Genomic DNA, 21,338 nt, shown 5'->3' on the forward strand with positions numbered 1-21,338 from the left:
AACCAAGGTTATTGTTAAAGATTCTGTTCATTTTTAAGTTGTAAAAAGACTGTAAGAGAAGGATAAATGTTCTGAATTTACAATGAAATGAAAATAAGCACTCTGAGGAAAAGACTATAAAATTTAGTTACTCAAATATTGAAAATAATTTTCCATGTAATTAATATTTAGATTAAACAATCTTTTAAGTTTCTTCCAAGCTAGGTTCTACAATGCCCTCTAATTAGTATATCTCTTACATTGCCTAGCATTTCATTACCAAATAAAATGTGAACAAGTAATCTGATAATAGAGCAGCCTGGTTAAAAACAAAGGCTTGGAAGTTAGATAGACCTGGGTGTGTGTCACATTTAGTGTTTGCTATCTGCATGAGCTTGGGCAAAGTTTTAAAGGTCTATTTGCTGCTTTCTTGATAGTAAAATGTCAAAAAAAGTCATGATTATATTGATAACATAATTGATGTACAAGTGTCTAATTTATTACTTGCTACATAAAAATTAATAAAAGCTGCTATCATTACAAAAATGATACCTTAATCTTAAATATTATGGTAATAATAATAAAAGTACTCAAGAGGAAATATCCATAGACGCATTTTTATCCATTTTGTTTATGCAAGATATCAGTCTGTAAGCAAGTAATACCATTTTGTGTCTATTTCTTCAGTGGTCAGTTTGTGTTATTGAAGAAAACTTTATTTCCTACAAGAAAAATTTATTATCCCATAGTTTTAGAGATCAGAAGTTTGAAATGAGGCCCACAGGGCTAAAACTGAGATGTCAGTAGAGCTGCATTTCTTTCTGGAGGTTCTAGAGAACAATTTGGTTTTCTTAACTTTTCCACCTTCTAAAAGCTTCCTGAATTCTTGGCTCAAATGCTTCATTTTCAGAGTCAGCAAGGAAATCTCTTTCTGATTATGATCTTTTGCTTCCATCCTCCATGTTTAAAGGACCCTTGTGATTACACTGGGTACACCTAGACAATCCAGGATAATCTCCTTATCTGAAGGTCAGTTTATTAGCAACCTTAATTCCATCTGCAGCATTAATTACCCTTTGACATGTAACATAAGATATTTACAGGATGTGGATGCATTTGGAAGGCCATAATTCTGCCTACCACATTGATACATGCATTTTCTCATGCAGAAATTAACCTATAAAATAATGTCTTATTTATGTAAATTTGGCTTCTTATATAATCAACTTTGTCATGGAGGTTAGGATCAACAATTATCAGACATTTACAACACTGCTACCTAACGTATGGTCCACGAACCAGCAGGATCAGTTTTATGTGGAATCTTGCTAGAAATGCAAAATCCCACTTCAGATCTATTCAATCAGAATCAGCATTTTCACACAATCTCCAGTTTTTTAAAATAATGCATCTATCTACACATGTATGTGTAGATATGTACTTAAATTTGAGAACCTTAGGTGTACTATTTATTAGATGATTTATTAAGAGCTTTACATGTGCTATTTTATCTTAATACAATTATTTTAAATAGACATCATTATTTGCATATTTAGGTTAAAAATACCTCTTAATTTCATAAAGTTTTCTGTGAGAGCACAGATTAAGTTGTAGATGCATGGATTACAAGCCAGGTGTGGTCAAACCTGAAGCCCAAGCTTTTCCTCTTTACAATAAGCTGCTCAAGAATGCAGTTTCCTTTTGTGTTGATGTAAAGGGAGAAAAGCACAATGAGTCAGAAGTTCTTGAAGCCTATTATATTCAAAATTTCCTGCTCCCTAATTTCCTAGGAAATTTATTTTCATTCTTCAAAACATTTAAATATGTCATTAGCAAGAAAAAGCAGATTATTTTTAGAGCTGAACTCAAAACATCTCCTCTGTTAAACAAAGGATAAAAGAAAAGGTAAAAAAAAAAATTCCCAATAGACCATAATTACTTTAAGAAGTCAAAAATACTTAACTTGATATACCTAAGTATGTATTTACATAAACCACTTTATTTCCTAAGGAATCATAAACATTTTACTGGTGACATGGTTTTGAAATTGCCGTTTATGTAAAACTTTGGATTTAACAAATATTATTAACAGCTATAGGAATCTCGTAGTCTACTAGGTAAATAATATACATTTCAAAATACATATAATTTACAGGCTTTACTATAGATACTGTATAGCACAATAAATGCTTAAGGCATTTTATTTCTGCATAAGCACTTCTCCAAAAGACAGAGCCAGCTGGATCTCCTCATTTCTCTTTTTATCCCAACAGATTTAGAATTCTTTAGAATCAGTAAAGAAGAAATGATCCTTTTTCCTCATGGTATTATATTTATATATATACACATTACCACTTGTATAAGGTTCTGTATTTAGCAAATTTAATAATATGAAATATAATATATATATCAGGAGAAATATACAAACTAATTATTTTTGAACTTCCTATGATCTTAATTATAGGAATTAAGCTAAATTTTCTGCAAACATTTAGTATAGAAACATATTTTTCTTTTAAATAATATTATTGTACTTTATTTTGGTGTATATATGTGTGTGGGAATGCCTACTTCTATTTTACTATTAAGAGATTGATGTTACTTTCATAAAGAAAAATCACATTATCTGGGATTTTCCCTCCAACTCAGGTAATCAGAATGCAATAATGAATTACTAAATGCAATAATAAATAAAGCTTGAGGTATCTTTAAAAGCAAATAATTCAAAAGCTAGAATATAAAGACACCAAATGTGCTATATTTTTAACAGCACAATTTTCTTATTTTAATTTAAAATACATATATATTTTAAAAAGGAATAAATCATTGATTGCTTCTTGTGACTTGCAAAGAACATATCTTAGACTAAAAAGGAAAAGAACAGAAACTTGGGTATCAGTCCAGTGGAAACAAAATTATTGAAGATAACCCATATGTGACAATTTGTAGGATATAATTATCTTCTAAATTAGAGAAAAAAATTTTAAAGAGAAAAATATGTTCATTAATTTAGAGAAAAGATTAGGGAGACAATAGAATTCTCTGTAGAAGAAAAGAAAATAAGCAAACAATTATTTACCAAATGTGGTAGGAATTGTGACAGATGTTTTTATATATGAAATATCACTTAATCTCTACCCAGATTTTGTAGCTAGATATTTTATCATCATCTTACAAATAAGCAAGCTGAGAGAGGTTAGGTACCTTGACCAGGAATTTGAACTTAGCCCTGTCCAATTCTGAGGCCCCAATTCACTTCCTATTAGGTCTTGCCACCCACTCTTAAGCTACTAGATGGGTTTAGCGGTATTTAAGGGTACCACTAGTAGGTTTAAAGCCTAACCAGAATGAAACATTGAGAAATTGAAGGAAAGAGCAGAGGAGTAGTAGGGAGGAGATAAAGACAAAGCAAGACCAATAAGACAGAGAAGGTAAAATGTCATTCACAACATCATCATATAGTCACCAGCAGCCTCAACATCCTTGATTGTTCTCAACTATCTCAGAAACAGCAAAGTGTCATCCTTTGAAAAGAGGCAATACTCCCATAACCATGTTGACACAGTAAGTAACCCCATAGCCATTTCTGGCAATGTCTCTCTCTAGAGAAGTTCTTGGGATATGACTCACACACAGGTGAGACTCACTTTTCTTTTCTCAACAAAACATTTTTGTTGGCTGTTCTCTCTTACCATTCAATTCCTTCTTATCTTCTTTCAAATCTTAGGAAAGCTAGGCCTACTCAAAAATTAACTCTAGATCATTTTTGTTCTCAGTTCTCTAGTCATTTGTTCAGTGGCTTTTGTACAAATCATTTTGCTCTATGTTCTAGATTTAAAGGCCAAAATACACACTTCTTCACTTTCAGGAATATAAGACTTTGAGAAATTCTGTTGTAGCATACCTTGAAAAAATAAGGCAAGGGCAGATCCTATGGCAAATATTCCTTATTTGGCATTGCCAATCCTTGATGTCAGAATCTTGTCTCTAATCATTATATATATTTGGTCCTTGATGTGTTCTTAATTTAGTACTTTATGATGAGAACAGTGATCATGACAGTTGATATTTATTGATGATTTATTGAGAATGACTTAGCTCCCTAAGAGAACTTTATGCAATTTGCTCTATGTATTTATATACCATCAATTCAACGGAACAGTGAACATTGAATAACAGACTATAACAGAGCATTCCGGTTTTAATCTTATTAAGAATTACCTTTTTTAGGTGTCAGCTACATGCAATATATTGGGATATGTGGTATAGTACATTATTTCATTTAAGTCTCATCACAACCCCATTGGGTGAGGAATGCTTTCTGTCTTTAGGTAAAGATATTGAGATGGCGGTACTGAGATTTAAGGTGAGGTTTATTGGAGGCTACAATCACCATACTATTCTGAATCACAGCACATACTGCCTCACTTATCCTCTAAAACCAAAGGATTTTCTGCGTCAGCTTTCCACTGAGACTTTGTTTCTGCCTGACTTAGCTCTCTTGCCCTATGAGGCTGCATACCATTTGTTGAGATGTCTATATCTTGTGACAGGCCCTTTTTCACACAGTGTCATTTATGAGCTGGGGCAAAGTAAGGTCTTTAGGTAAAGGGTTGGGGGAATGTTTTTACCATGCTGCAATTTGTTTCTTTAATCCAAAATTGCTGAACCCTCTCTTTGGGAAATGACATTTCCCTGCTGGTGTGGCTACATTCTCAGACATGCTGTGCCAAGATAAGAGCATCAGAACTCTTGGCAGGAAGAGGGGAACACACTGAAAATGGTCCTGCATTTGTGTGAGGCCAGGACAATTCCTGGGATATACCTTTGAAACTTATCTAGTTACAGTAGACAGAAATGGTATGTTTCATCATTTTATGGGCCACAGCATGTTGTTGTTATACTATAATAAAGGTGTACTCTGTTATGAGAGCACAGGGAATAGAAATATTTAACCTGGACTGACTGGGGAATCTGGGATGATCTATGTTGAATATGGAATTTGAGCCAGACCAGGAAAGACAAGGATGTTTTTATAAGTAGATTGGAGGAGCAAGAATTTCAGTCAATGAGCCCCAGATTCAGCAAAGAGTCATATTTTCCACTGAGCCTATTGAGGTCTTCATATTTATCATCTCATTTATATTCTCCTCAAACTCTAAAACATAGGCATTATTACCTGCATTTTATGGATGAGGCGATTTAGACTCAAAGTAATGTGCTCTAAATCGTGATAGTGATAAATGGAGGAGCTGGATTCAAATCCACACCATGATCTTAATCCCTGTTTTGAGGACATTCTCTATGTAGGTCTGCAGAGAGGTAGGAAAATGTATGGCCTAGGAGGGAATAGCAAGTAGATGTATGTGGAAGAAATTTGTGTATAAAAAGGTGAGTTTCTGTTTATTCCATGGAGTGAAGGGTGGAATAGTGGGGGTGCAGAGGAGAGTGCTTCTAATAGATCTGTTTTGGTTTTACAACATGGATTCAACTTTAATGGTGGAATCCAATAATGTTTATTGAGTCTGTTACTAACAGAAGATCCCCCCCCCACCCGCTTTAGGCACCTTTGCCTTGACATCCTTAATATCAGCTAATGCAGTGGAACGGCTTGTCCCTCTGAACAGTCAGAACCTTACCACACAGAGTAACACAAGTGTGCTGGGCTTATCTGACTTTGAGATGCAAAGGATATGTGTTGCTGCAGCTGTTTCCTTCTTGGGAGGTGTGATTCAGGTAAGTATACTGAAACTTGGGAATAAAGAAAGGGAGACAGTAGCAAAGAAAAGGCAATTGGTGTTTTATTTATTAAAGTCATCTTTTCTTGTCAATTGAATTTTTCTTCCAGTTTTATTGAGATAATTGACATACAACATTATATAAGCTTAAGGTGTACAGCATAATGATTTGACATACATACATCATGGAATTTAAGTTTAATGAACACCCGTCATCTCATATAGATACAAAATTAAAGAAATAGAAAAAAAAGTATTTTTTCTTGTACTGAGAACACTTAGGATTTACCCTCTTAACAACTTCCATGTATAACATACAGCAGTATTAATTACATTTATCACATTGTACTTATTTATCTTATAGTTACATAATATAGTGATTCAATATCGCTATATATTTCAAAATAATCACCATAATAAGTCTAGTTAAGATCTGTCACCATACAAAGATATTACATAATTATTGACTATATTCCCCACACTGTGTATTTCATACCTGTGACTCATTTGTTTTGCAACTGGAAGTTTGTACTTCTATTTTATTTCAACTATTTCTTTCCTTTCCCCACCCACCTCCCTCTTGCAACCATCTATTTGTTCTCTCTATATTCCTACTTCTGTTTTGTTATGTTTATTTATTGTTTTGTTTTTTAGATTCATATATAATTGAAATCATACAGTATTTGTCTTTCCTTGTCTGACTTATTTTACTGAGCATAATACCCTCTAGGTCCATCCATGTTGTCGCAAACGGCAAGATTTCACTATTTATATGGCTGAGTAATATTCCATTGTATACATAGACCACATCTTCTTTATTCATTCTTCTACTGATGTGCATTTAGGTTGCTTCCATATCTTGGCTATTATAAATAATGCTGCAATAAACATAGGTGAATATATCTTTTCTAATTAGTGTTTTCATTTCTTTGAATAAATACCCAGGAGTAGAAGTGCTGGATAGTATTGTATTTCTATTTGTAATTTTTTGAGGACCCTCCCTAATGTATTCCATAGTGGCTGCACTTATTTACATTCCCACAAATAGTGCACCAGGGATCCCTTTTCTCTACATCCTCACCAGCACTGGTTATTTGTTGTCTTTTTGATAATAACCATTCTGACAGGTGTGAGGTGATATTTCATTGTGGTTTTGATTTGCATTTCCCTTATGATTAATGATGTTGAGCATCTTTTCATGTGCCTTTTGACCAAATGTATGTCTTCTTTGGAATAATGTCTGTTCAGATCCTCTCCCATTTTTTAGTTGGGTTGTATGTTTTTTGATGTTGAGTTCTAGGAGTTTTTAATATTTTTTTGGATATTAAACCATTATCAGATATACTGTTTGCAATATCTTCTCCCATTCAGTAGGTGACCTTTTTGTTTTGTTCACAGATTCCTTTGCTGTACAAAACTTTTAGTTTGATGAATCCCATTTGTTTGTTTTTGCTTTTGTTTCCCTTGTCTGAGGAAACATATCCAATAAAAGTATTACTAAGGCCAATGTCAAAGAGCATACTACCTGAATTTTTTTTAATTAAAAAAAAAACAGAACCAAAGAACATAATGCCTGTTCCTAGAGTTTTATGGTTTCAGGTCTTACATTTAAGTCTTTAATTTATTTTGAGTTAATTTTTGTGCATAGTGTGAGAGAGTAGTCCAGTTTGATTATTTTGCTTGTAGGTGTCCAGTTTTCCCAACCACATTTATTGAAGAGGTTGTCTTTTCCCCATTGTATATTCTTGCTTCCTTTGTTGTAGGTTAATTGGCCATATAAGTGTGGGTTCATTTCTGGGTTCTCTATTCTGTTCCATTAATCTATGTGTCTGTTTTTGTGCCAGTAACATACTGTTTTGATTACTGTAGCTTCATAGTATAGTTTGAAATTGGGAGTGTGATACCTCCAGCTTTGTTCTTTTTTCTCAAGATTGCTTTGGCTATTAGAGGTCTTTTGTGGTTCCATATAAATTTTAGGATCATTTGCTCTAGTTCTGTGAAAAATGCATGCCATTGGGATTTTGATACAGATTGCAATGAATCTGTAGGTTGCCTTGGATAGTATGTCATTTTAACAATATTAATTATTCCAATCTATGAACATGATATATCTTTTTATCTGTTTGTGTCATCTTTTTAAAAAATATTTTATTTATTTATTATTTATTTGGTTGCACTGGGTCTTTGTTGTGGTAGGCGGGATGCTTAGTTGCAGTTCATGGGCTCCTTGGTTGTGGCATGAGAACTCTTAGTTGTGGCATGCATGTGGGACCTAGTTACCTGACCAGGGATTGAACCTGGGCCCCCTGCATTGGGAGTGTGGCATCTTACCCACTGTGCCACCAGGGAAGTCCCTATTTGTGTCATCTTCAACTTTTTCATCAATGTCTTATAGTTTTCTGAGTACAGGTTTTTTACATCATTAGTTAGATTTATTCCTTGGTATTTTATTCTTTTTGATGCAATTGTAAATGGGATTGTTTTCTTAATTTCTCTTTATAATCATTCACTGCTAGTGTATAGAAATATAACAGATTTTTGTATGTTAATTTTGTATCTTGGAACTTTACAGAATTCTTTGTAGTTTTTGGTGGTGTCATTAGGATTTTCTATGTATTTTATCATGTCATGGACAAACAGTGACAGTTCTATTTATTTCTTTCCAATTTGAATTACTAACTTTTTTCTTGTCTGATTGTTGTGACTATGACTTCTAATCCTATGTTAAATAAAAGTGGTGAGAGTAGGCATCCTTGTCTTATTTCAGATCTTAGAGTGAATGCTTTCAGCTTTTCACCATTGAATGTGATGTTAGCTGTGGGGTATATAGGGTCTTTATCATGTTGATGTATGTTCCCTCTATTCCCAGTTTGTTGAGAGTTTTGATCAAAAATGGTGTTGAATTTTATGAAAAGCTTTCTCTGCATCTATTGATATGATCACAATTTTTATTCTTCACTTTGTTTATGTGGTGTATCACATCGATGGATTCGCGAATATTGAACCATCCTTACATCCTTGGGATAAATCCCATTTGATCATGCTGTATCATCCTTTTACTGTATTGTTGAACTGGGTTTATAAATATTATGTTGATATTTTTGTATCTATGTTAATCAGTTCTATTGGCCTGTAATTTTCTTTTTAGTGTGATACCTTTGGTTTTGGTTTCAGGGTGATGCTGGTCTTGTAGAAGGAGTTTGAAAGCATTATTTCCTCTGCAATTTTTTGGAGTAGTTTGAGAAGGATAAATGTTAACTCTTCTCTAAATGTTTGCTAGAATTCACCTGTGAAGCTGTTTGGTCCAGGACTTTTGTTTGTTGGTAGTTTGTTTGTTTGTTTTAATGGATTCAATTTCATTACTGGTATTTGATCTATTTGTATTTTCTATTTCTTCTTGGTACAATCTCGGGAAAGTGTACATTTCTACGAATTTGTCCATTTCTTCTTGGTTGTCCATTTTATTGGCATATAGTTTTTCTTAGTAATCTTTTATGATCCTTTACCTTTTCAAAGAACAAGCTTTTGGTTTCATTGACCTTTTTATTTATTTATTTATTTTTAGTCTCCATTTAATTTATATCCTCTCTGATCTTTATAATTTTTTTCCTTCTGATGACTCTGTGTTTTGTTTGTTCTTCTTTTTCTGGTTCCTTTAGGTATCAGGTTAGATTGTTTATTTGAGATTTTTCTTGTTTCCAGAGGTAAGCTTGTATCACTCTAAAGTCCCCTCTAAGCACTGCCTTTTCTGCTTCCCATAAAATTTTGCATCCTTGTCTTTTCATTTCCATTAATCTTCTGATATTTTTTTATTTCAATTTTGATTTTTTCCTCTTTGATTTTTAAATTTTGTTTAGTAGCATACTGTTTAGCTTCCATGAGTTTGTGTTTTTACAGTTTTTTTCTTGTAATTAATTTCTAGTCTCAAAGTGTTGTGGTCGGAAATGATGCTTAAAATGATTTCAGTTTTCTTAAATTTACAGAAACTTGCTTTGTGGTCTAGCACAGGATCTATCCTGAATATAGTTCAATGTACACTTGAAAAGAATGTATATTCATCAGCTTTTGGATAGAATGTTCTATATATGACTAGTAAGTCCATTTGGTATAATGCATCATTTAAGGCCACTCTTTGATTTTCTGTCTGGATGATCTATTCATTGATTTAAATGGGATGTTAAAGTCTCCTACTATTATTGTGTTACTGTCAATTTCTTTCTTTATGTCTGTTAATATTGGCTCTATGTATTTAGTTGTTCCTATGTTGAGTACATATATATTTACAATTGTTATATCTTTGTGGATTGATCCTTTTATCATTATGTAATGTCCTTTTTGTCTCTTATTACAGTCTTTGTTTTAAAGTCTATTTTGTCTCATATAAATATTGATACCTCATCTTTCTTTTCATTTTCATTTGCATGGAATAACTTCCCAACACCTCACTTTCAGTTTGCAGGTGTCTTTATTTCTGAAGTGACTCTTTTGTAGACAGCATATATATGGGTCTTGTTTTTTTATCCATTCAGTGACTCTATGTGGAGTGGATTTTTGACTGTAGCGTTCAGTCCATTAACTTTCAAACTAATTATTAATATTTATCTACTTAGTGTCATTTTGTTAATTGTTTTCTGATTGTTTTGTGGTTGTTTTTTGCTCCTTTTTTCTTCTTTTGTTCTCTTCCTTTGTGATCTGATAACTATCATTAGTGTTATCTTTGGATTCTTTTCTCTTTTATTGAGTGTGTATCTATTATAGGTTTTTGGTTTGTGGTTACTATGAGGTTTATGTATAGAAATCTCTATATGTATATGTAATTATTTGGGGTTGTTCATTTCTTAAGTTCAAATGCATTCTAACAGTCCTGCATCTCCCACCCCACATTTAATGTTTCATATTTTACAACTTTTAAAAAAATCCCTTAACTACTTATGGTGGTTTAGATGATTTTACTACTTTGGTCTTTAAACCTCCCAACTAGCTTTATATGTTGTTGATTTACTACCTTCATTATGTATTTTCCTTTACCAATGAGATTTTTTTCTTTCTCAATTTTTATATATCTAGTGGTCTTTTTCACTTGGGGAAGTCCCTTTAACATTTCTTGTAAAGCTGTTTTGGTGGTATTTAACTCTTTTAGTTTTTGCCTGTCTTTAAAACTTTTCACCTCTTCATCAAATCTGAATGACAGTCTTGCCAGGTAGAGTATTCTTGGTTGTAGGGTTTTCTCCTTCATCACTTTAATTTATCATGCCACTCCCTGTGGCTTGTATAGTTTCTGCCAAAAAGTCAGCTGATAGCCTTATGGGAAGTCTCTTTTACGTAACTAGTTTCCTTTCCCTTGCTTATTTTAATATTTTCTCTTTATGTTTAATTTTTGACATTGTTATTTTAATGTGCCTTTGTGTGAACCTATTTTGGTTCATCTTGTTTGGAACTCTCTGTGTTTCCTGGACCTGGATGTCTGTTTCCTTTTCCAGGTTAGGGATATTTTCAGCCCTTATTTCTTCAAATAAGTTCTCTGTCCCTTTCTCTCTTCTTCTGGGACCCTTAAAATGTGAATGTTAGTATGCTTGATGGTGTCCCAGAGGTCTCTTTAACTGTCCTCATTTCTTTTTATTATTTTTTCTGCTCAGTTTCAGTGAATTTTACTACTCTGTCATCCAGCTACTGAATCCATTCTTCTAATTACTGTTGATTCCTTCTAGTGTGTTTTTTTATTTCAGTTACTGTATTCTTCATCTCTGTTTGGTTCTTCTTTATATTTTCTAACTCTTTGCTAAAAATCTTCTACCTTCTTACTCTGTTCATCCAATCTTCTCCTGAATTGTCTGAGAATCTTTATGATCATTACCTTTAAGCTTTATTGGGGAGGTTGCATATCTCTACTTCACTTTGTTGTTTTTTCTATTGTTCTTTCATTTGGAATATATTCCTCTGTTACCTCTATTTGACTAATTTGTTATTTTTATTTCTATGTATTTGGTAGGTTGGCTATGTTTCCTGACCTTGGAGAAGCTGCTTTTTGTAGGAGATGTCCTATCTGTCCCAGCAGCACACTACTCTCTGATCACCAGTTCTATATATTGTTAGGTGTGCCCCCTATTGAGCTGTATGCATCCTTCTGTTTTTGCAGGCTGACTACTGTAGGTGGTCTGTCCAGTTTGGTTGCTAGGCCCTGTCTTTTGGGAAAACTGCCTTCTGCAGGTGAGCAGGGCCTGGTAATGATGTGGCTGTTTGCAAAGCCCTAGGTGGTTCCAGGGCTAGTGCTGGCCTACTGGTATGTGGAGCTGGGCTCCGGGGTGGGTGGTTGTGGGCCCAATAATCTTGGATATAGTGTTGTCCTGCTAGTGGGTGGGGTCAGTTCCTGACGTGGCTGGATGCAGTGTCTGGGGTTTCCCAAAGCTGGTGTCAGCCTGCTGGTAGGTGGGGCCTGGCCCCTGGGGGTCCAGTGGCTAGTGCTAGTTCACTGGTGGGTGAAGCCAGGTCCTGGGGTCTCTGGCTACAGGGCCTTAAGGGTCCCAGAGTTGGAGTTTTCTCACTGCTGGACAGGACCTGTTCATGACACAGTTGGCTGGGGTTCTGGGGGGTCCAAAACTGGCATCAACCTTCTGGTGGGTGGGGCAGGTTCCTGGGGTGGCTGGCTGAGGTGTCCAAGGTGTCTCAGTGCTGGCATTGGTCTGCTGGTGGGTGAGCTGCATCATAACATCACAAGCTTCAGGGTCACAGTTGTCCTTGGGCTGGTGTCCACCCACTGGTGGTTGAAGCCAGTTATTGAGGCTAGTGTGGGCCCACTGGTGGGTGGTGCTGGGTCCCTATTTCTGGCTGTGAGGCATGGGGGGTGTGGCCTCAGGCTAGTATGGTTGCACTGGTGTGTCAGCCGTCTGGTGGGTAGGACCTGTCCCACGGTGGCTATGGGCTCAGAGAGTCGTAATGCAGCAGTGCTGCTGGTGTTTGGGGCTGTGTCCCTGCCTGATTAGCTGCTTGGCCTGAGGCATCTTAGTACTGGTGCCTACAGGCTGGTGGGTGGGCCTGGGTCCCAGTGCTAATAAGCTAGAGGGAGGATTCCAAAATGTCCTTTGCCAGCACCAGTGTCCTCATGGCAGAATGAGCCCCCTAAAGTGACTGCAACCAGTGTCTATGTCTCCAGGATGAGTCCCAGTTACCTCCTGCCTCTACAGGAGGCTCTCCAGGATAATAAATGTGTCTAACCCAGGCTCCTTTCAAATAACTGCTTCTGCCTTAGGTTCCAGAGTGTGTGAGATTTTGTGTGTGCTCTTTAAGAGTAGAGTTTATATTTCCACAGTCCTCTGGCTCTCCCCAAAATAAACCCCATGGCCTTCAAAGCCAAACATTCTTGGTGCTCTTCTTTCCACTGCAGGACCTCTAGGCTAGGGAACATGATGTGGAACTGAGACCCCTCACTCCTTATGGAGAACCTCTGCAATTGTAATTATCCTCCTGTTTGTGGGTCACCTACTAGGGGTGTGAGTCTCAACTATACTGTGTTTCCACCCATCTACTCATCTCATTGTGGTTCCTTCATTATATTTTTAGTTGTAGAAGATCTTTTCTGCTAGTCTTCCAGTCTTTCTCATCAATAGTTTCTCTGTATATAGTTGTAATTTTGGATGTGCCTGTGGGAGGAGGTGAGCTCAGGGTCTCCCTACTCCCCCGTCTTGGCCACTTACTCTGTTGCTTTATTTTTATTCTTGTTCATGGGTTTGTCTCTCTACATGGATAAAGGGCAGATGTGTTTTATCTTTATGAAAATAGTGTCTATTAAATAGAGTAATTACTTTATAAGTGCTGGTTGAATAAATGAATTAAAATCAATAAATAGAAGTTACAGGGAAGGAATTCTTGCCTTTTCAAGAATAAGCTTTCTAAAAAATGATTTTTTAAAAGGGAATGGGCATCCTTGTAAGGCAATGATGTAGTCCTTGTATTCACACAGTGATCAGATCATCACCGTAGGATAATGTAGGAGAAATTCCTACAATGGGAAGGAGACATGACTAGATTGCTAGGATCCTTTCCAATTTTCAGATCTTATGATTTTACTGTATACATCAGTTAAAAAAATGGTATTTAGTTTGTGCCATAGACTTGCTGGTGTGAGGGTTTGGTATTCAGATCTGTACCAATCTTTGCCCCTTTCAGCATCAAGCATGTTTGTTGTTGCCAGATCTGCTCTAGTCTATCTGTTTCTTCAAAATATCAGACTATGGGGGCTTCCCTGGTCATGTAGTGGTTAAGAATCTACCTGCCAATGCAGGGGTCACAGGTTCGAGCCCTTGCCTGGGAAGATCCCACATGCCACAGAGCAACTAAGCCCATGTGACTCAACTACTGAGCCTGCACTCTAGAGCCCACGAGCCACAACTACTGAGCCCACATGCCACAACTACTGTAGCCCACATGCCTACAGCCCATGCTCTGCAACAAGAGAAACCGTCGCAATGAGAAGCTCAGGCACTGCAATGAAGAGTAGCCCCCACTCGCTGCAACTAGAGAAAGCCCTCACACAGTAACAAAGACCCAACACAGCCAATAAATAAATAAATTTAGAAGATAAAAAAATATCAGACCATGTAATTTACTGTTTCTAATCAGTTGTCAAAATTAGATAACTCAGAAGTGAAAATAAAATAAATGTAGACAAGTACTGACTATTAGACATGGGTTGCCTACTTGATAGCCATTTTGGCTTACTCTCTCATTTTAAACTGACTTAGGTATACATTAACTTCCTTGGTGGCTGTTTTCTGTGTTGCTAGAGGCTCTATTTTACAGTATTACATTATTTACAAGGTCAAAGATGGTGTAAGTTACAAGAAGAGAGAAAAATAGTTGATGATTGCCTGTAATTGGATTGTAGGAAGAAAAATATAACCTAGAGGGAAAGAAACATTAAAATTCTTAGAGTTACATTGCCTTTTAGCTATGTAAAAAGGATGGAAGAATTAAGGGTGTAAGACAAAGAACTCCAGCATTCACAGTTCCTCAGAAAACAGATCATCTGAGTGGTAGCTTTACCTAGGAGATTATCAGACTAGAGGGCCAATAGATATATTCTGTGGCTGAGTCTGCGCTTTCATGAAATACAAACCTGTTGCCTGGGTACCTTATAACATTTGCTATTCATTTTTAACATGACATGAATGATGTCAGCCTATGTCTGAGACTCGCAAAAGCAAGGTTAGTGGCCTTTTCCTCCTAGCTTGGCCTATGTGAGTCCCCCTCATGAATCTATTATCTGTGTCCATCTCAGAAATAATCAGCCATGTGAACTGGTGATTCAGATTTGGATATGTTGCTATAGATTTGGTATAGATTTTCCTTAATTTATGTTCACTTAAAATAAAAATCTCTGTGTTAACACAGCAAAGATATTATCACTACTTCTTCTGGTCCCATTGTTTTCCATTCATATTTCTCTTTGAATTATGATTTTTCCTAGGTTTGGACCTTCTCTTATCCTATTCAGCATGGAGAAAGTAGTTTTAGGTATATATTAGTAATTTTTAAAAGTCTAAGAGCATATATAATTAGCAATAAGATCCAGCAACCTCTGCTTATTCTCATTTTAACTATTTTCTGTGAGTTTAAAACAATTACCAGGTATTTTGTTATTATATAGACAATTTGGATTAAGAATTTATTTATTTTTTGAATTTTATTTAATTTATTTTTTATACAGCAGGTTCTTATTAGTTATCCACTTTATACATATTAGTGTATATATGTCAATCCCAATCTCCCAATTCATCACACTACCACCCCCCTGCTGCCACTTTCCCCCCTTGGTTTCCTTACATTTGTTCTCTACATCTGTGTCTCTATTTCTACCTTGCAAACTGGTTCATCTGAACCATTTTTGTATATTGCACATATATGCATTAATATACGATATTTGTTTTTCTCTTTCTGGCTTACTTCACTCCGTATGACAGTCTCTAGGTCCATCCACATCTCTACAAATGACCTAATTTCGTTCCTTTTTATGGCTGAGTTATATTCCATTGTATATATGTACCACATCTTCTTTATCTATTCGTCTGTAAATAGGCATTTAGGTTGCTTCCTGGATTAAGAATTTAAATGATAATAAAATATAAATGTAAATGCCACAATTCTAGCAACATAAAAATAAATGTCTCATTTCCCAGAATGAAACTCCATAGAATCACAAGATTAAAACAGGATATTATTAAAGATAGTAAAAATAGTTTGGTTTTCATGGCCTTTTATTACATGTAAGATCTGATCCAGAGTTAACATATTTTGTCTTGTAACTTCATCAAGCATCTGCTTTCCTTTGTCATTAGCTCTGATCCTGGACATGTGACCTATATTTTAGCCAATTTTTAAACAAATGGATGGACTTTATTTGACCTCCAAAGCCATCTGTCTGTTGTCAACCAAAACCGTATGGTCTGTTGGATCTTTTGGATCCAGGTCCTCAAATGAATATTGCAATTAAACAAGTCACAAAGTTTTTGGCTTCCAAGTACAAATATAGGTTATGTTTACAGCATATTATAGTCTATTAAGTATTAAATAGTATTATGTCTAGAAAAGCAATGTACATACCTTAATTAAATACTTTATTGCTTAAAAAACGCTAACCATCACCTGAACCTTCAGAGGCTTGTGACAGTAACATCAAAGATCACTGATCACAGATCACCATAACAAATTTAATAATAATGACAATTTTTGAAATATTGAGAGAATTACCAAAATGTGATTTTGGTAATTGAGCAACATGAACACGAATTGAGCAAACGCTGTTGTAAAAATGGCACAGACTTGCTTGATGTAGGGTTGCCACATTATCTTCAATTTTTAAAAGAAACACAGTATTTGCAAAGTACAATGAAATGAAATATGCCTATATTAGTTCAGGAATCTGAAACCTAAGAAATAGCAAACATTATGCTAGGTAATAATTTTGTGATTAAAATAAATAATTGAATCTGACATTTGTTGATTTTAATTATGATTATATCAAGAGGGCATTTTAAAAGAAGGCACACTCATAGAATTTCAGTCTCCTCACATTTCACCCCCCATATCCTCATCATTTCTATCCTAGTCTCACTCACCTTCTGGGGGTAACCCATCTCATTCATTCCAGGTTTATACTTCTAGTTTTTCTTATTGCACAATGAGAAGATACATGTGTGTTTTCTTATTTGCCACATTTTGTCATATAAAAGGTAGTATTCTTTTGTATTTTACTTTATTTTACAACATATCCTAGAAATCATTCCATGTCAGCTCATAGAAAAGTCCTTCATGCTTTTTCATTGCTGCATAGTACTTAATTATATGGATATATCATAGTGATTCAACACATCTATATTTGAGCATTTTGGTTGATTCCAATATTTTGCAATTGTAAACAATGCTGCTATGTATGTGCACATGAACTTTCATAATGTTATTGGTCTGTTCAAGGTGAAATCTTAGAATGGAATTCCTGGATTCAAAAAGTCAGTGCATATGTACATTTTTTAGATATTGTCAAATTCCCTTCCAAAGGAGTTGTAGCAGTTTGCATTCCCATGGAAATGTGTGAGAGTTCCCTCAGCCTCACCAACAGAATGTGTTGTGAGACTTTTCAATATTAGCCAATCAGGTAGGTGAGAAATTATATTACAAGGGTAATTTGTGTTTCTTAAATTATGAGAGATTTGACACTTTTTCATATGTTTAAGACCATTTATATCAATTTTGTGAATTGTCTGTTCATATATCTTTCCCATTTTTCTATCACAGTTTTGGTCCTTTACCTCTCAAATTTTATGGGTTCTTTATGTATTATGGATATTAGTCTTTTATCTGTGATATATGCTGCAAATGTTTTCTTCTAATTTGACAGTTTTTCTTTAACTTTATTTTACCATGCCATTAAAAAAATTTATATAGTCAAATTGATGAATTCTTTCTTTTCTTGCCCCCAGATTTTGAGTCAGCATTAGAAATCTTTTTCCTACACTGAGTTTACAGAGGAATTCACCATATTTTTCCACATTAATTTATTAAATTATTTTCTATTATATATTTGTTTATATATAATTTTTCTTTTACATTTAGTTTCATGATCAGTGTGGAGTTTATTCTTGTGTGTGGCATGAGATATAGATCTAAATTTATCTTTTTTCTACATGGCTTGCCAGTTATGCCAGCAACATTTATTATGAAGCTCATCTTTGTTTCCATGTTTTAAGATGCAACCCTCATTATATCCATCTTTATTTAGATCTAGCTCAGGACTTTCTATTCTATTCTATTAGTCTATACATAAAATCCTTGTGGCAGTACCATCCTGTTTTAGAGATGGAGACTTATAGTATGGTTTAATATCTTACAACAGGAATCCACCTTTGTAGTTTTTATTTCTTAGTATGCTCCTGCTATTCCTATATGTTTGTTTTTCCTTATACACTTTAGCATCACCTTGTCTAGCTCCATAAAAAAGTTGGTTGATATTTTTATTGAGATTGTGTTAAACTGACATATTTATGATGTTGAGTTGTCCTATCCAATAACAAGGATGTCTTACCTTTTGTTCAACCATAGTTCTGTGTCTTTCAGGAGTGTTTCCTCTTGTAGGTTTTGCACATTTTTGTCAAGTTTATTCCTATGTATTTAATCATCTTTGTTGCTACTACAAATGAGGCTTTCTTTATCATTATACCATCTAGTTAGTTATTGTTTGTGTCTATGAACGCTATTGATTTTTGTATATATCTTGATACCTTATTGAGTTCATTATTTAAATTCATTTTATTGTTCATTGATTCTCTGGTATTTTCTAGAGATATTTTTACTTCTTTACAAATTCATATAATTTGTGATTTCTCTTGTCCAATTGCATTAGGTTATACTCTATTATAATGTTAAATAATAGTGGAAACAGTGGGCATTCTTGTCTTTTTCTTAAGCTTACTCAAAATGCCATTAGCATCTCAATTAAGATGCTGGCCTTAAAAATAAAGTCTATATATGTTATTATGTTAAGAAATTATGTATTGTTTTATAATTTTGTGTTTTGAATAGAAATCTGAAAAAGTGTTGAATATTGTTATAGGCTTTTTCAGCATATATAGAGACAAGTGTCTGATTTTTTTCTTCTTAAATCTATTATGTGGTATATTATATGAATGGATTCCCTAATATTGAACCAACATTATATTGCTCAAATAAATACCACTTGATCATGGTGTATTTTATTCTTTTTTTTAAATTGAAATATAGTTCACGTACAATATTAAATTAGTTTCAGTTGTACTGTATAATGATTTGACATATGTATACATTATGAAATGATCACCATGATTAGTCTAGTCCATTTATCCCATGGAAAGTTATTACAGTATTATTGACCATATTACTTATGCTGTATATCACATCCCTGTGACTTATTTATTATATAACTGGAGGTTTATACCTCTTAATCACCTGAAACTCTTTTGCTCCCTATCTCCCACCCTGCCTTCCTCTGGCAACTACCCATATGCTCTCTGTATCTATAAGTCTGTTTTTATTTTGTTTTCTTTGTTTTGCTTTTTAGACTCCACCTATAAGTGAGATCATGAGGTATTTGTCTTTCTCTGTCTGATTTATTTCACTTAGCATAAACCCTCTATATCCATTCATGTTGTGACAAGTGGCAAGATTTCATTCTCTTTTGTGGCTGAGTAATATTCCATTGTATATACATACCAGATCTTCTTTATCCATTCATCTGTTGATGGACACTTAGGTTGCTTCCATATCTTAGCTATTGCAAATAATGTGGCAATGAACATTAGTGTGAATATATCTTTTTGAATTAGTGTTTTTGTTTTCTCCAAGTGAATACCCAGAAGTGAAATTACTGGATCAAATGGTAATTATATTTTTAATTTTGGGGGGACCCTCCATAATGTTTTCTATAGTAGCTGCACCAATTTATATTCCCAACAACATTTCATGTGGATTCCCTTTTCTTCACAACCTGGCCAACACTTGTTATTTGTTATCTTTTTGATGATAGCCATTCTGACAGGTGTGAGGTGGTATCTCATTGTAGTTTTGATTTTCATTTTCCTGATTATAAGTGATGTTGAGCATCTTTTCATGTGTCTGTTGGACATCTGTTTGTCTTCTTTGGAAAAATGTCTTTTGGGTCCCCCACCTATTTTTTAGTTGGGTTGTTTGTTTATCGATATTGAGTTGTATGAGTCCTTTATATGTTTTGGATATAAACCCCTTATCAGACATATATTTGCAAATATCTTCTCCAATCAGTAAACTTCCTTTTTGCTTTGTTGATACTTTCCTTCACTATACAAAAGTTTTTTTTAATTTGGGGTAGTTCCATTTGTTTATTTTTGCTTTTATTTCTGTTGCCTGAGGAGACATCAAAAAAAATATTGCTAAGGCTGATGTCAAAGAATGTACTGCCTATGTTCTCTTCTAGGAGTTTTATAGTTTCAGGTCTTACATTTGAATCTTTAAATCATTTTGAGTTTATTTTTGTATATGATGTGAGAAAGTAATCTAGATTGATTCTTTTGTATTTAGCTGTTCAATTTTCCCAACATCATTTATTGAAGAGTCTATCTTTTCCCCATTATATAGTCTTCTTTCCTTCATTGTAGATTACTTGATCATGTAAGTGTGAGGTCTTGGGTTCTCTATTCTGTTTCATTGATCTATATGTGTCATTTTTGTGCCAGTACAAGACTGTTTTGATTATTACAGCTTTGTAATATAGTTTGAAATCAGGCAGCATGATACCCTCAGCTTTCTTCTTCTTTCTCAAGATTTTTTGGCTATTCTGGGTCTTTTGTGTTTCCATACAAATTTTAGAATTACTTGTTCTAATTCTACGAAATATGCCATTGATTCTTTGATAAAGACTGAATTTGTAGATTGCCTTTGGTAGTCTGATCATTTTAACAATATTAATTCTTCCAACCTATGAGCACAGTATTATCTTTACAATTTTTTTGTGTGTGTGTCATCTTCAATTTCATTCATCAGTCTTATAGTTTTCAGGGGACAGTTCTTTTACCACCTTGGTTAGATATACTCTTAGGTATTTTATTCTTTTTTGATGCAATTGTAAATGAGATTGTTTTCTTAATTTCTCTTTCTGATTGTTTATTGTTAGTGTATACAAACAGCAGGTTTCTGTATATTAATTTTCTATCCTGTAACTTTACTGAATTCCTATATTAGTTCTAATAGTTTTTGGTGGTGTCTTTAGGATTTTCTATACACAGTATCATATCATTTGCAACTTCTTCCTTTATAATTTGGATTACATTTACTTCTTTTTCTTGTCTAATTGCTCTTGCTAGAACTTCCAATACTATGTTGAATAATAGTGGCAACAGTGGGTATCCATGTATTATTTCTGATCTTATGGTAAATGCTTTTAGCTTTTCACCATTGAATATGATGTCAGTTGTGGGGTGTATATGGTCTTTTTTATGTTGAGGTATGTTCCCTTTATACCCAGTTTGTTGAGATTTTTACAAATGGATGTTGAATTTTGTGAAAAGCTTTTTCTGCATCTATTGAGATGATCATATGATTTTTATTCTTCATTTTGTTAAT

The 21,338-nt window shown here is 34.3% G+C and overlaps 1 protein-coding gene across 1 annotated transcript in view; it reads left to right on the plus strand.

The window, feature by feature from the left end:
• The window catches only part of SLC26A7 (solute carrier family 26 member 7), a 179,788-nt gene that overhangs the window by 40,380 nt on the left and 118,070 nt on the right, over positions 1 to 21,338 (plus strand). The window contains exon 3 of the mRNA XM_060127623.1: positions 5,543 to 5,715. Coding sequence (XP_059983606.1) covers positions 5,543 to 5,715 — 173 coding nt within the window. The remainder of the gene's footprint in view (positions 1 to 5,542; positions 5,716 to 21,338) is intronic.

Source organism: Lagenorhynchus albirostris, chromosome 17 (genome assembly GCF_949774975.1).
Source record: "Lagenorhynchus albirostris chromosome 17, mLagAlb1.1, whole genome shotgun sequence".
Taxonomy (NCBI): domain Eukaryota; kingdom Metazoa; phylum Chordata; class Mammalia; order Artiodactyla; family Delphinidae; genus Lagenorhynchus; species Lagenorhynchus albirostris.